The sequence below is a fragment of the Rhinolophus hipposideros genome (assembly GCF_964194185.1).
Source record: "Rhinolophus hipposideros genome assembly, chromosome: 6".
In the NCBI taxonomy this organism is placed as follows: domain Eukaryota; kingdom Metazoa; phylum Chordata; class Mammalia; order Chiroptera; family Rhinolophidae; genus Rhinolophus; species Rhinolophus hipposideros.
This window is the reverse complement of record NC_138052.1, coordinates 70,843,502-70,860,641: the sequence shown is the minus strand read 5'-3', so window position 1 is coordinate 70,860,641 and position 17,140 is coordinate 70,843,502. Positions and strand designations below refer to the sequence as shown.

The following is a 17,140-nucleotide window of genomic DNA, read 5'->3' as shown; positions in this document are numbered from 1 at the left end:
GGCATTTCAAAGGTGTATTTATCACTTTGTGAAGGGGTTACCACTTCTTGAGGAGTATAAACGATAAATGTCTAACTAGTACAGTGTTTTGTACACATGAAACTAAAAAAAAAAGGTGTATTAACCTAGATGCACAGAAACAATGGACAGGGCTTGCTTAAGGCAAAGAGAAACATTTTTCTAAAGGAGTTACTGTATTTTGCCGTGTATAATGCACTCCCATGTTTAATGTGCACCCACATTTTTGGCCCAAACTTTCATGGGAAAAAAATCTTTTGTTTTAATTTTTAATTCAAATTTTTATTTCTTTACATTGAGGTACTTGTTTTTTTTTGTATTATAAAGGAATTTTAGCATTTATTTTTTAACATATTATGGTACAAGCAATTTTATGTAATAAATAATTAAAAAACACAAGAACAGATACAAGGTACAAGAAATTTTATGTATTGGTAACAAATTTATGATATTTATGCATCATAGAAGGCCAAGAACTCTTTGTCATTGTGAGTTTGTCGTAAGTTCAACAAAACCGATTATCGTATTCCAGGGTATTATTTTGCATACGGATATCGTATTGATTTCTAGAGTTACACTTTTAACTCATAAGCATAAAATAATTAAAAACGTTTATATAGATACAGAATTAGTACCATGTATAATGTGCATCCTTATTTTTCCCTCACAAATTTGAGCAAAAAAGTGCACATAATATACAGCAAAATATAGTATATCCTGGGGGTTTGACTACTCATCAAGACCTGCGCAGGCAGGAATTTATGATCAGATCACCTTGCGAGATTACTTTCAATTACATTTATTATGGCACCCATTTTTCATCCACAGTAGTGTTTTAGAAACTTTATTCATAATAGTCCTAAGTTGAAACCAACTCAAATGTCCATCAACAGAAGAATAGATAAATTGTGCTATATTTATACAATGCAACACTCCTGGACAATGAAAAAACAAAAACAAAAAACTACTGATCTATGCAACAACATGGATGAATTTTTCCATACACAAAGATGAATCAAAGTAGGCACAAAATAAATTACACTCTAGCTTCCATTTATATGAAATTCAAAACAGGTAAACTAATCTATAGTGACAAAAGTTAGAATAAGACCTTTTGGAAGGTTACTGACCTAAAGGGGGCACAAGGAAGCTTTCTGGGGTGCTAGAAATGTTCTTTATTTTGATGTGGATTTCTACCTATGTAAAATTTCATCAAGCTGTAAACTTATTATTTATGCATTTTAAATTATGATTTAAAAATCACAGTAGAGTTGAGAAGTTCTGACTCAGAGTTTCAATATTTCTCAAACCAATTGATTGAATTTAGAGTCTTCAACTTCAGAGGCTTCAGTTTTATGGCCCAAGACCACTTACCTTCAATGATTTGATCAACATGTTTAAAGGCTTGCTCTACATTTCCTTGCTCAACTTTTCTCTCAGTAGTAAGAAAGGAATTGTGCTCTAGGGCTTGCTGCAGGGGAAAAACAAACAAACAACACCAACCAAATAAAAAATGTTTTTATTTTGCATTTTTTTTTCCCATTGTGATAAGCCAGTCATCTCCCATCAAACTCCCACACTCCTGCTCTATCAGACCTTTACCTACCAACACTATCTGAGCAATGTGGAGTCAGCAGAAATCAAGTTAAAATGGATTACAGGCACTGGTGATGGCTTAGTTTTTTTTGTTCAGGGTTCTGAGGAAAAGCTTAGGGGAGACGAGGATACGTAAAACATGGTCCTAGCCTCTAGACAGTTTGGTATTAAGGTGCCATCTTTGTGCTCAGGAGGCAGATGATAAAGAAAGGCCAAGAAAGAAAAGGCTGGTGGTGGTGGCCTTGTGTAGATGACCTATCTTATGTGCTAAATTGGATGGAATTAGGACAGTCAGAGAAGAGATGGCAAATGATTTGAAGTCAGGGAAACCTCATAAAACAATAGTTTGAGGTTGAAACCAAGCCGAGGGGTCAAAATGAGAACAAGGTCAGGCTGGCTGGGGAGAGGTTATTTTATTTGTTATTTATTTATTTATTTATTTATTTATTTATTTATTTATTTATTTATTTATTATCAAGGAGAATTTGGATGAGCTTGAAAGGTGGATTGAGACTGGACTATGCAGAATCTTGAGTTCCATACTAAGAACCTTAACTAAGGGTACATTGTTGTTTAGGAAAAAGTGATCTGATGAACTTCTGTGGCTTAGAAAAGTTAATATGATAGGTAGATGTATTGAGATAAAGTACAAGAGCCTCTTTAAGTAGTTATTGTAGTAAATCTGGTAAGAAGGTGGCGAGAAGTGGGCTGGAGGGTGGGATGGGGGTGAAAGTGAGAATAGAAAGAATGGTGTTGGATGGATACTAGATTATGTGGGTGATCACTTCATATGTTATATAAATGTCTAATCACTATGTTGCACACCTGAAACTAATACGGTATGTCAACTATAATTGAAAAGTTAAAACAAAATTTTTGAGCTAAAAAAAAAAAAGAGTCATTTAAAGGATAACTGGGGAAGACTTGAACTTGGCAACTGTTGGGAAGAACAGGGGAGAATCAAAGAGGATGATAAAGACTGCATCCTGCTTGGCCAATTTCATATTGCTTATGCCTACATTAACAGTCTATTCCTCCATCACACATATGTATTGAGCACCTACTCTGGGTTTAGCACTTCACTAGGTCCTGGGGATATAAAGCACCATGGACATGTTCTTGACTTCATTAATAACAAATAACAAACACAAAATTGACACCTAATATTTACTGAATGTGTTCTACATCCTGGGTGCCGTTCTAAGCATTTTACTTGGATTCTCTCATTTCAACCTCACAATAACCTTTGGTTGTAGGTATTTTCATAGTTCTCATTTTACAGATAAGGAAGCTGAGGTATGAGAAATTTAAATAATTCATCACAGCTTTCAGTGCTATTATTAGCCTATTAAGTGGCAGAATCAGAATATGAATCTGAGTATTCTATCTCCAGAGCTTGTGCTTAAGCTGGAAGTGGGCAAGGAGACAGAGGACTCAAGTTGTGATTCGCTAAACGTTAAGCTATTCTGAGTTTCACAGTGCTCTGGATTTTTCTCACTGACGAGTTTTGTATTGAGGCCATAAGGACCTTCCTCTAGTGTCGCTTATCTAGATTCTCAGGCCATTCCTTGGCAAGAGGCCATGCAAGGAGAAATGGACACAGGAAAGAAAGGGGGCTCCAGGCAGGGAAATTCTCAGTATTATGTCTCAAGGTGCAGATTGCTAGAGCCTTGTCTCTAAAACTACAGATAACACTTAAGAAAGTATAGACGAAGCCCAAATTATACTATTTTGTGACTCCATGGGCCAAATCTGCCAAAAGTACATCACCCTAGTCATCCTAGAACACCCAGAGTGTCCTGAATACCTCTATTGTGATAATCCTCGGTTCTATGTCTTCATAAGTGATCTTCACTTGTTTAGCGGCCTCTTTCGCATGATCATGGGTATCAGCAGCTACGGTGCAGACTATCTGACCCACACAAATGACCTGCAGAAAAGCCGCACGAAATTAGCTACCACATAAATGAATCACAAAAAATATTTACTGTTCTCAAATTCTTACCTTTACCCACTGGTTCTTGTGACCAAAAGAAAGATTATTTTTCTACCTATGAGGATAAATTGAGTGGGACTTAGGGCATACAGAAATGGGATGCAGAACTTAATTATCTGGCCTATGATTGTCTCCAGCCACATTTCTCACCATTTCCCACATTACCACAGTAATTCAGTCATCCTGAAATTCCTGAAATTCTGCTGGTTCTTTTAATGTCCTATGCTCTATATTGCTTCTATGACTTTTATGATTTTTTTAGAAGCCTCCTTTGAGAGGGCTTATAGCTTTTATCAGTATCTCAACAGGGTCCACAATTCAAGAGAGATTTTAGGCATCACTGAGGTGGCGTCATTGGTTCTCTGCAAGTCTTTGTGATGTAAAAATGAATCTATGGATGTTTAACAATAGATTAACAATTTATAACCAACACCAATAATTGTTTTGGCATTTCCAGCAAAGTATTTGAATAATAAGCCACACACCAATCACACACCTCATTTTGTGCATAGAGAATCTCTTCCTGAGGGTTATTATCTCCCGGAACATCTTCTGCTGTTATCACATCAACAACACCTGGAAGTGCGAGCGCTTCTGAAACATCAATTAATCTAGGAGGGAAAATTTAAAAGTACACAATAAAGTTGCAGGGGTAAGTTCTGGGTACAATAGCAATGATTTCTCAAGCACAGGGAAAAACTACGAAGGACCTCTAACTAAATCGGGCAATATTCTATGTTGGTGTTCTGACACTTGGCCATAGATTCTTTCGTAACTATCCTTAACAAAGGACTGATTCCCATCCAGAAGAGGAAATGAATAATCTTAATTGACTTCATTATATAATAATCTCTCAATTTGAATATGAAATTGTTAATGCAGTTCAGTAATGTATAAGAACATCTTTTATTTCCTTACATGATTTTTGCATGAGCTCTGGTGCTGGTGACTGGAGCCAGGAAGAGTTCTTGGGCGATGGGGGGCATGTCATCTACATACACAGCTTCCCCTGTAGCATGTTTAATGGCTGACTGGTGCATGACTGGGTGGCCAACAGGATCTTGTGGGGGTTGGCGGGGATCCACACACTGTTAATGAACAAAGCACATTATTTTACTGCCAGACATTCTCAGGCACTGGGAATTGGGTCTGATATATGTGGTTTACTCACAAATCAAGGAAAACTAGAGGCAATTGGGTATCCGTACCCATGAGTCAAAGTTAAAAATATTCATTGAGTATTATTATGGTAAAGAATATATGCCAGTTATAGCACTGCCCCCTTTCGCCCCAACGAAAAAAAGAGAAGACATTGTTTCTGTCCTCAAGATTCTACAACCTTGTTTACGAATCAAAACACACACAAACACACATTACAATAATGTGATCAAATTTATAAAGCAATAAAGACTCATTTGCACAGCCAATATGGTACAAGGAAAATACAAGTTTCTTGGTAGATTCGAGGTGGCTGTAATAAAGTAGGGAAGGCTTTCCAGAAGCAGTAAATGTTGAGCGAGGTTTTAACGTTAAGGACATTAGCCATGAAAAGGAGGAAATTTTAAGCTACAAAACTGAAAACAGTGAAAAAAGGGAGATTCAAAATTGAATTTCTTGTGTAGTCTTGGGTAAAAGCATAGAAGCTAAACCAAACAAGTCGTGTGTGGGTGACAATGGCTTTAGCAGACTTTATCTTTACAAGCAATGCAAAATATAGCAGTTGACAGGAGGGAGATACATTCATAACGCATATATCCGAATGAATAAACAGATTAAAAAACAAAAACTCTCCCCACCAACCTGGAACATCTGAATTCCTTGGGGTGTTTCTATGGGGAAATCTTCCAGGGCGCTCATGAACTTTTCTGGGATATCAGGAAATTTCTGGGGATCCTGAAAATATTATTTCACATTTAATTTTACAATCTGAGTGACTAGCTTGGAAAAACATATGTAGAAATACGATTACCCAATTTGTTCTCCCAGATATTAGATGTCAGTTCTGTTGGGAAAAAGCACTGAGCTTCAAGTTCCCTTGACTAGTAGCAGTTGTTTGAAGAATAACTACGTCTACTTATGTATAGAGAAAAGTGAATGTGATTTCCAGGAAGTGGAGACTTCCCTTCACAGCCAGGTCTCCTTTTGAATGAATGGAAATATGTACACTTCTAAATGGGCTCTGTGCTTACAAATCCAGACCAATCTTTTGGGCATGTATCTCAAGAATGATTGAAGGAATTGTGACTCATCTACCAGGATGTCCAATTACAGATTATTTGTAATTGATAGTGAAGAAACTATAATTAACCTAAATATCCAACAACAGGGAAATGGCAAAACAAGATATAGTATATCCACAAGCTACAATATTCTGCAGGCACTAAAAATAATGTAGTTATTGGCATTGAAAAATGCTCATGAAATACAGTTAAGTGAAAAAAATGGATTACAAAACTTTGTGTACAGTATGATCCTATTTTTTATCTAAAAAATATAAATGTATTCAAATGTTAATAGTAGGATTACTGCATTAGAGTTGAGTTTTTAAAATTTTGCTTCTCTGTATTTTGAATTCTTCTATAATGATAGTATACATAACGTAATAGAATATGTAATATGTGAAAGAATATATGATAAGGTGTAAAGTAAAAAACATATTTAATAGATTATGTATCTTAGATCTACACTAACTATATATTAATATACTGAAAATGTTATGTAATATATAATGGAGTAAATAATAAAATAGAATACGATAATACTAACAATAAATAATGTTAATAAAGTAAGAAAAAATGACTGGTTGAACTAAGAGAGTAAAGCTCTCAGCCATAAAAGAAATGTGGTATAGTCATTGTCTGCTATTTTTGAGACAACTCAGGATTTATCAAGGGGACACTCAAAGTCATGGACCGTATTTTGAGAAACACTGCTGTGAAAGTCATTTAAAACTAGACTATTTAAGAAAGAAATAGTTAACAAAAAACCGGAAACAATCTAAATGTCTAAAAATGAGGAGTAGATCAAATAATAGTATATCTTTCCATAAACATGCCACACAATCATTATGTCATGAGGTCACTGAAGACACTGAAAGATGTTTGTTACTAAGTGAAATAAGGAAACTATACTAAACAGTTCTATAGACGTATACGTGTGACAAATATACATACACATCCATACAGAAGGGTTTAGAAGGATACAAACCAAAGTACTAATAGTGACTAACTATGCTGATGGGATTACAAATGCTTTTCTCTTCCTTTTTGGCTTAATTCACATTTTCTAAATATTAAAGAAGGTATTATATTAACAAGAAAATTTTCTTTAAAATAGGAAAAACATGTTATATTTTACTTATTGAAGGATTTTTTGCAACTATAGGTCAATTTTATATTGCATATTAGTATTTGTCACACAAATTATAGGGCAAATGGAATAACAAGGCCGTCCCCTTCTCAACCCAGGAATGAAGGAAAAGGGCAAGGGAAGGAGAGGAACAAAGAAGGGCCAGGAGGAAGCTGCTGGAGCACCACACTGAGGGCTCCTTCCCTGGGACCCTTGATGTATTATCAAAACCAAGCAACTCTTTCATGTGCAGGCTCACACTCCGAATATCAACGCACCCAGAGACAGAGAGGTCATTTACCATTTTATTCAGTCCTCGCCTCACTTTGAGGTAGAATTTGAAGAGTAAGCTGATGATGAGGGTTCGCCTATATTCTACCATGCCACCCTCAGCTGCTGGTGGAATGTAAATCTCATCCAGGACCAATCGGCATGCATCGCTCAGCATTTGGTCATCCCATTGTCTAGTAGAAAAGAATGTGAACGTTTCACAGAAAAGGCAAAGACAGACTAAACGGACAGGGCAAGGGAAGACGGAGAGCCATCTGTAGCCATCTTTGAAGTCCACACAAAATAACCTCATGTATTTCACTGGCTTTCTTTAGAATCTGATAATTATGAAATTATCCGTACCAAGTCCTCCTTTATTATTATTTAAAATCTTTTTATTATTTTTACTTTTTCATTGACATATAATTGGCATGTAACATATTCATTTCAGGTGTACAATATAATGATCCAATATATGAATGCTATACTGGGAAATGATCACCACAATAAGTCTAGTTAACATGCATCACCAGAGTTACAAAATTTCTTTTCTTGTGATGAGAACTTTGAAGATCTCCTCTCTTGTGGGTGGCCAGATGGTTCAGTGGTTAGAGGGCACAAGCTCTTAACAACAAGGTTGCCAGTTTGATTATCACATGGGCCAGTGAACTGAGCCCTCTGCTACTAGATTGAAAACAATGGCTTGAGCGTGGAGCTGAGCCACCAATGGATAGCCTGTTCGCTGAGTGTTTGGAGCGCAATGCTCATAACACCAAGGTTGCTGTTTTGAGTCCCACATAGACCAGTGAGCTGTGCCCTCCACAACTAAGTTAAAAAACAACGACTTGACATCCTGGAAAAACACACTGTTCCTCAATATTACCCAATAAAAAAAAATCTACTCTCTTGACAACTTTCAAATATATAATACAGTATTATTAACTATAGTCACCATGTTGTACAAACTCCCATGCATTATTTATTTTATAGCTGGAAGTTTGTACTTTTTAACCCCCTTCATCCTTTATCCCTCCCCTGCTGGAACCACCAATCTGTACTCTGTATCCATGGCTTGGTTTTTGTTTTGTTTTGTTTTGTTTTGTATTTCACATATAAGTGACATCATGTGGTATCTGTCCGTCTCTGTCTGACTTATTTCACTTTGTATAATTCCCTCAGGGTCCATCCATGTTATTTCAAATGGCAAGATTTCCTTCTTTTTCATTGCTGAATAATATTCCATTGTGTGTGTGTGAGTGACAATACATATATCACTATATATGTTATATATCACATTTTCTTTATCCATCCATCCATCAATGGACACTTATATATATGGTTGCTTCCATATTTTGGATAGTCTACATAATGATGCTATTAACGTGAGGGTGCATGTATCCTTTTGAGTTGGTGTTTTCATTTTCTTTGGATAAATACCCAGAAGTGGAATTGCTGGATCATATGTTAGTACTATTTTTAATTTTTTGAGGAGCCTCCATACTGTTTCCCACAGTGACTGTACCAATTTACAATTTTACGAACAGTGCACGAGGGTTCCTTGTTTTCCACATCCTTGACAACACTGGTTATTTTTTGTCTTTTTGATAATAGCCATTCTAACAGGTATGAGGTGATAATCTCATTATGGTTTTGATTTGCATTGTCCTGATAATTAGTGACATTGAGCACATTTTCATGTGCTCATCTTTTGGCCATCTGTGTGTCATCTTTGGAAAAATGTCTATTCAGATCCACTGCCAATTTTAAAATTGGACTGTTTGTTTTTATTATTGTTAACTTCATGGCCTGGGAATGTTGATTTACCTCAAATAGCGTGGGTAACAAAAGTATGAAAATCAAGTTTCCTGTGATCTGGGACTTCATTTTGTTCAATGCTGTATCTCTAGCAACTAGACCATATCTGGCACATACACTCCTCAGGGAATGACTGGTAAATGACCAAATTATTAATGATGGTTGTAAAATATTTCAAAAATGAAAGGTTTTACATAAAAGCTGTAAAAGCATCAAATTATTTTACTATCTGAGAAAAAAACTTTCATTAAGTTCTACTTGTTGATACTGAGTACGATGGGTGGATAAAAATTATTGTAAAAGCACTAATTGGAAGAATTTTAAAAACTTAACCTTCCAAATGCTGGAAATAATGAGAGTGACAAGAGGAAGGCCATTTAACCTTTTGGAACATTTCATCTACTTTATGTGGTTTAAGGACATTTTCAGGTGTCTTAGGACACAGTATTGAAATCAGTTACTTATTTTGCAGGTTAATTAAAAGTGAAATTTTGAAAATATCTGCTTAGATTAATTTGTGTATTAATGTTAGTATAGAAAATGTAATAAAAAATGGTTATATCTTCAAGGTGATTGGCTTTTGGGTGACTTTCATTTTTTTTTACACATTTTTTTACACTTTTCTACACTTTTTTTTACACTTTTCTAGTGTTTAAATTTTAAAAACGAACATATATATGTTGTAATCAGAAAAAAGTTTCCAAGTTCTATTTTCATTAAAACAGTAAAACAGAAATGTCTGAGTTTCGCATTCCGCATGTGCTATGACGTACCTCCCGATGAGCTGCTTGCAGGTTTGGCTTGCAGAGACCACGGTGGGGCCAACACTTCCATAGAACATTTGAAGATCCTTGATCGTGTCTGTGCCATCTTCAAATTTCACACTCATCCCGGCATTGACAATAGCAAAGGCATTCTCCTGACATTGGGCCAGCCGCATTCCTGACACAAAGTGCCACTGGAAATAGAAACACATTCAGAATCTTTAGTGTTTATCTCCACTGTCTGATGAACAGAAATAACTTAGATGATTATTAATGATGAAAAGGATCTTGTGAAAGGACAGGAGTTCTCACATAGGTACTGTTATTAACTACAGTGGGGACTGTATGTGAGTACTGGGCTACGTGCTTTAGATGTATTAATATTTAATCCTCACAACAACTCTATTCATTTCCAATTTACTGATAAGGGAACTGAGAAATTAAGTAATTTGCACAAGGTCACACAGTAAGTGGTGGAGCTGGGGTTCAAATCCAAGCAGTCTGGCTCTCCAGAGTCTATGCTTTTTCATTTTCAACTCAGAATCACTACACATGGCCTTGGGCAGTGACTTAAACTGTTCCAGTCTTAATTTTCTGTAAAATGAGACAGTTGGGTTTGATCAAGGGTGGCTCAGGGGCTGCTGAGAGGGATGAGGGGAAGATAAGGAGGTGAGGTACTTCTCAGAGTGAACTACCACACTTCCACTTTTAACTGTTTCAATTTGGTGTTCTTTGTAAATTTTATTTGAAAAGAGTTCTATTAAAAAAAGAAGCTTCAAATCTACTGGACCAAATGGTCTCCAAAGTGCTTTCCATGTTTAAATTTGTCATTGTAGCTTAAATCTCATTACTAGTGTGAAACATTAGAGTCATAAGATGGGAAAGCTTCTTTGTGAGGCCAGTAGCTCGGTGGCGGGCGGGAGAGAGGTTCAACCCCACCACCATGGAACTTGTCAAGGATAAAACGTTTTCTATATGAAAGCAAAGGTGATAAAGAAGTGTTTGAGACACACATCATATTTACTCTCCTGTACTGATTGATAAGACGTCCTTTTCCATTCCTGCTGTCACCATCCTCATTACCTTTTCTCACCTGAATTATTGGATTAGCCTCCTAAGGTTGAAGTCTTCATTGAACCTTCAGTCTATCCTCCCACCAAGTTATTTTCTATCTTTCCAGTGCATCGATGTTCTTAAAATACCAGTTTCATTAAGATTTTACCTTGCGTTAAGGCCTTCAGAGGTGGCTGTTTGCTAGAATACATGCAAATTCCTTGATGGAACAATCGATATGGAGCCCCAGCCTCATGGCCTCTCCAACCACCTTTCCCGGCTGCCTAGCCTTCAACCTGCCTTTCTCCCATGACTTCCCGCCTTCACGCTGTTCCCCCATCTGGAATGACCACCCCCTTCTCTTCATTGATCCACACTTGATCTCAACTGCTTGCCTTGCCCTTTGAACAACACCGGGGAGGGCTCTCCCCACCACCAGAACTACTCCCGCTCTGCGTCCACTCATTTCCTGTCTAAGATGATTAGCTGTTTCCTATTTAAGCCCCTTTTCTTAGATTTAGAGACTTTGAGGACAGGACACCATGTCTGAAAAATCTGTGTAGTGTCTTCTGGGTTTAGGACCGTGTCTGGCATGTAGAGTGGTAGGCAGGTAATAAAGAAATTAGTCTCTTTTAAAACTTTGGTTAAGTATACCAACTACACTTAAATAAAAAAAAACAAAAAAACAATTAACAGAAAAAAAGTATTTGGTTAATAAATGTTGGTTGAGTTGGAAGTGTTTTTATGATAATGAACTGTGAGTTTACCGGGAACTTGCTGTAGATGATGTTGGTGATAGTTGTACTCAGTTTTGTCTAAGATGCATATTTATCTGAAACCAAAAATTCAACTCCTCACACAAAAGGCTCTCCTTTTACAGAGATAGGGCCCAAAGATATTCTGTTCTTTTAATTTCTTTTAAAAACAAAATTAAAAAATGAATACAATAATAATGAATATATAACATCGAATGGAGCCTGTATTGTATTCATCTTTATACTGACACAGTCATTATTTTATTCTATTTTTTATGGAGAAAGAGACCCATGAAGGCAAAAGTGCTGATATAAAAACAAATCAAATGGTCATCTGGAAATTTGCTCCTTTCACAGAGCAGCCCCAATAGTCTCCTTGTAGCAGGTGGTTGGAATTGGAGAGGACACCATCCCCTGGAAGCCTCTCTGGGGGTCCTGCATAGGACACAGGATGAGTGGGCTCCCTCGGGGCAGGTGGCGGGTGAGGGAGTCCTTACCTTAGTAGAATGGGGAATAGAAACAGATAACACAATCTCTTCCGATTTAAGGTTGGCTTCAGGTGCTCTCTCAAGGAACTTGCTGTCTAAAGGAATCTGCCGCTCTCCGTCTATTAGAGAAAATAACTTTGATTAGAATGAATTTATCTAATTGGAGACCATGCAGCAAGGGACAAATATGATGTATGTGGTGGAAAGGGGGAGCGCAGACTGGGGGCCAGAAAATGTGGCTTCTAGTTCCAGCTCCCAAGCTGAGTCACCCTATGTAAGTCACAGAAGCTTTGGGGTTCCTGTTCCCTCATCTGCAGAATGACAGGGTTGGACCAGATAAGCTGAAGAGTCTTTTCTGGTTCTTAGAGCCCATTATATGCTACTCACAAATGTTGGCCTTGAAGAACTTTAAAGCTATGTGGGAACAACTTAGTACAACATAGGTTCACAAATGGAAAATGGGTACAAAGTATTTCACAAATGGGAAAATTGAGGTCCAGAGGTCCAAGGAGGTTAAGTGACCTATCCAACGGCTAGAGGTGGGACTAGTGGCAGAGGTGGGGAGCCTTATATACAGCTTTTTTTCTTTAAGCAGTTTACCGTACTCTTTTATCTACCAATTTTTAAAAATGTGACCTTAATCAATGAGAGTGTATCTTATATCAATAGCCCGATAAATAATATGCATTGTTTTTGTTTCCTGAAATTTAAATCATTTTCCTTGGCAAAGCTCAAACTGTCTTTGAATAAAGAGAGAAGTCATGAGTAATATGCCTCACAAACTTGATTTTGTTTAAAATGAGAAGTCCTAGAAAAAAAATTTCTAGCTTTATGAAACTCTGAGATAAAATATGCCATAAAACTTTAAAACCACAGATACATCTCATTAATTTTTTGGTTAACTGCTTTAATATGATTTGGACTGTGAAAAAATGTGGCCAAATCGTTAAGAAAAATTGTCAGGTGCAGGAACTTATCTGATCTACAAGACAGAGAGCATCTAGAGAACAAAATAATTGATCGGAGTTTCATCCTTACATTTGCAGTAGTGCAGATATAGCTGATGTGTATTTTGTAAGTCTAAGTTAGATGTATTGGGGTTCCTAGTTCATGGTTTATAGAAGGAACTACCTAACTGACAGTGATAACTAGAAAATAGAATGCCTAAAGCTTCGTCTCTTACCTTTAGATATGAGGTTGATGATAGCATTTCCTGCTGCTAAAATGGGATTTAGGTCAGAATAATTAGGCCTGCTCACCACATGTCCTCCTAAAGTCTAAATAAAAACAGAGATGACATTTTTTTTAGATACACTTAATTATTTAACAAAAAAGCAATTATATATACAGAGATGTTGTATAAGCTTTTAATCCTATTGCTTCATGGAAAGATCTGGCAGAGTTTCAGGGCTACTAAACAGATTTAAACAACATATTGTGCAAGACTCCCACTTCTTACTTCAGTTCAAACTTACTGCTTGAGAAAATATTTGTTTCCCATGTACAATGAGGAGGTAAATTTCCTTGAGAACTGACCCTAGTATGAGTGTTTAATAACATAGGGGAAGGTGGAGACTTGAGCCTGAGTGTACTCCAGAGAACCCGGATATATAGCATTCACATTCAAAATGTTTGCTGCGCTGCTGTGCCATAGAATTCTTCTCTATTGCACCAAACCATCAATAAAGCTGCATCAGACATGGCCTTGAATGAAGACTTTTGTTGGGAATCAACGGGGCAAGATGATGTTGAGAGGAAGAACATGGTCCAGAAAAAGGGACAGAAGATGCAGAAGGTGTAAACACACAGTGGATTTTGAGAGTCAGCAGAAATAGGGCCAGAGTCAATCAGGAGAAATGCCCTCCACCCTAACCCTGCTGAACTACACCCATCATGTGTGGAATGGGCCAGTGGTTCAAACCAATTTCTCAGGAAATCTTAAATAATAAGAAAACCTCAATAAGCTAGATAACGGGGACATCCAAGAATAGACATATGAGATACACCTGTTTAGAAACTGACTAGTACGAAGGTCGAAGAGGAGTACCAGAAATAAAATAGCATTTTGGAAATGTAGGCTCTTGTTTACTAATCTTTTTATAAGACATATTTCACACACTGTTAGAGCTGGACAGGATTTTAGAGATAATCCATTTGATTGAGCCTTAATGTTTAAAATGAAGAAACAGAGGCTTAAAGAGGTCAAGTGGTTTCTCCAGGATCACACCACTCACAGGCGACAGGCTGGGATTGAAATTTGGGCATCTTCAGACTCCAGGACCATCATTGTGCAATAGAATATGATGCTTCTCACTTTGGGCAAATGCATACACAAAAGGTGATGCCTTTCACTCTGGGCTCATACACCACACTCACACTCATGTTGCACAGACTTATCTGACATCGACTTGGGATTCCTCTTCAGAGTAATGTTTGCTAAACTGAACAGAACTGCATGACTGTCTATAACTGCAGCTCATTTTACATAATGCTAGAGAACGTGAGGTAGATAAAAAGCAGGACTTGTTGAAGCAGATGAAAGGCAGGACCAACTGCAGAATAAGAAGTCCCAGCCGTTTATGAAAATTGTGCTTGAAACTTATCAGCAGACCAGCTGCAGAAAAAAGGAAATCTCCGCCCTTACCCAGAAAATTCCTGAATATTCCTCCTATAAATTTGAATGTGCAGTCCCTAATTCAGCCCTTCATTAAAGGGACATCAATAATAGGCTTAAACCCCAGCTGAGTGCTTAAACCCCAGGAGTGCTGCGGGCTATGGGGTAGCCTGCTTTTTCTTTTTCTCTGCTTGAAAAACTGATCCTTGCTTTGCTTTTGTTTTAGCTTGTGCTTGAGTAGTTTCCTGTGCGCTGCCAAGAACCCAGGGGCGAAGGCATCGCCTAGCCTCCTGGAACAAATTTACCGCCATGTTCCTAATCTGGGGTCCGGCAAGTGTCCTCAGATGCTTCAGGAGGGCACGGTACGTCTTAGTCTTCTCCTTTGGTTGCTCCGAAACAATATAACCTAAGGCATCATTCAGCTGGGCCAGGCTGTAGCCTGCACCTATGGTCACCCCTGAAAATAAGATAGTGGAATAAAAACTTAAAATCAACTGTAACAAGGTGCACAGGTGGCATGGAAACAATCTTTCAAATATTTCTTCTCTTTTTGGATTAATTTAGAATGACAAAAACTAAAGATAAAGATATTTCTGGCCATTTGTCTTGTTCCCAAATATTAGTTACCAAAATCTTCTCAGTCATGTATAGTCATATATGCCATACATTTTAGAAATACCATCACAGATATCTAAAATTGATTGCTTTGTTTATTCCTAAGTGAGTTGTTTTCCTGAAAGAATTGATCAAATGTGAAAATTCCTTCACACCTTCCTCCCAACCCTCTATTATACCAGCATGGCCTCCCCTGGTTCCATCTCTTTCTGTGAGTCCGTTGATAGGGACTGTGCAACAGGGAAAAAAAGAATAATGGGCAGACTCGTTTAATATTGGCATGCCAGAGGGGAAAGTAGACAAATTTCCATTTGATTTCTGCTTACTGGGCTGAACATTATTTTATGTAGGATGTTTAGCTCCTACATCCTGTTATCTATGCAAATGTTGAGTCTGCGTAGTGGATGGTGGGATATGTTTCTCAGACAGCCTGATTTGGTGCATGATGTGGAAGGAGTACTTGGCTAGGAGTTAGAATACCTAGGATGTAGTCCTGCCTTGACCATGTGTTAGCTCTGTGAGCTTGGGGATGTCACTTAAGCCCTTAGTTTCTATATCTTCTTCAGGACAATGGAGATACCAAGGCTACCTGCTATGTCTACCTCCCAAGGTTGTTACGAGGATCAAAAAAAATAAAAAAATAAAAAAGAGGAAGAAGAAGATATGAAAGCACTTGGTAAATTGTGAAAAGAGTATAAAATAAGTAACGTTGTTCACAGTTCAAATTTCAGATTTGTGGCCCAGATTTTTTTTTTTCTTTTTCTTTGTGATTGTGTGGGGGTGTAGATGAGCCTTGAGCAAATTTGTGAATCACGGAGTAATGTCTGGCAAGACCCTTTCCTACTGGCTTGCTAATGCCTTAAGTCTTTTTATTTATTCAGTCATTCTCTCCGTACATGGCAGCTACGTGGTATCTTCCCACTATTAGGGCTCCTATGAGAATGTAGTGCTCAGTGACACACCTGAGAGGGTCAGCTTGAAAAGCTCACGGAAAACACATGTAGATGCTCAATAAATATTTTTGAATGAATACATGAGGTCAGATCTTCTATGAAGTGCTGAAATCAGCCCAGGGAATATAATTAACAGCTTACCAACAGCCAATCATTACATTTTATTTGAAAAGAAGGCACGTACCATTATCTGTGCTGTCCACAAAATGTAGTTCTGGAAGCCCAAGTGGAGTTATGAAAACTGGGTAGAATTCATCTTCGAATTTAATTCTGGGTCCTTCAGGAGAAAAGCATTAGAGGCGATTAGAACAGGAAGGCAATGGCTGCTAATAGATGTCACTTATTGACGTCAAATGATTGATGTGACACAAATGATTTACTTGCAAAAGAAAACAGCAAAGCATTTTAAAGATCATAGGTATCCATTAATAAAAATGAATTGTATTTACGCAGAGTTTAAAAAGAGACGCAGATGTTGGGTTACCTAAAGAACATACTTAAAAACCACGCACCCACTTCAGTGTTCCCCATGACAAGGGGGGCTTGGGGGAAATTGACTTTCAGCTCCAGAAGGTCACCGAGGGTCACAGAGGTTATCCAGGTAGTCCTCTTCCCTTGGAACGTGAGCCTTCTCTTGTTTGGATCTTCTGCCATTCTCTGCACAGAAGCAAAAGCAACAGGCTTTCAAATAAGGCTGCTGCACTACATTGTACGAATATATCCGCCGTTCTGGGAGTCCAAATGGCCTGCTGGTCATTTTAGCTTTCTGAGGCGACCTCACTGATAGCGATTAGGAGAGGGTGGCCTTATCTGAAAATAGACTTAATTTTCGTGTGGGCACCATTGAATAAACAT

General features: G+C 37.6%; 1 protein-coding gene across 1 annotated transcript in view; it reads right to left on the bottom strand.

The window, feature by feature from the left end:
* LOC308498978 (aldehyde oxidase 4-like) overlaps positions 1-17,140 on the bottom strand; it is a gene marked incomplete at its 5' end in the record, with an annotated part of 70,993 nt that overhangs the window by 30,330 nt on the left and 23,523 nt on the right. Inside the window, 12 exons of the mRNA XM_081051764.1 lie at positions 1,393-1,489; positions 3,422-3,544; positions 4,107-4,221; positions 4,529-4,698; positions 5,411-5,503; positions 7,260-7,422; positions 9,817-10,001; positions 12,113-12,222; positions 13,287-13,380; positions 15,023-15,174; positions 16,470-16,562; positions 16,798-16,942. Coding sequence (XP_080907890.1) covers positions 1,393-1,489; positions 3,422-3,544; positions 4,107-4,221; positions 4,529-4,698; positions 5,411-5,503; positions 7,260-7,422; positions 9,817-10,001; positions 12,113-12,222; positions 13,287-13,380; positions 15,023-15,174; positions 16,470-16,562; positions 16,798-16,942 — 1,540 coding nt within the window. The remainder of the gene's footprint in view (positions 1-1,392; positions 1,490-3,421; positions 3,545-4,106; positions 4,222-4,528; positions 4,699-5,410; positions 5,504-7,259; positions 7,423-9,816; positions 10,002-12,112; positions 12,223-13,286; positions 13,381-15,022; positions 15,175-16,469; positions 16,563-16,797; positions 16,943-17,140) is intronic.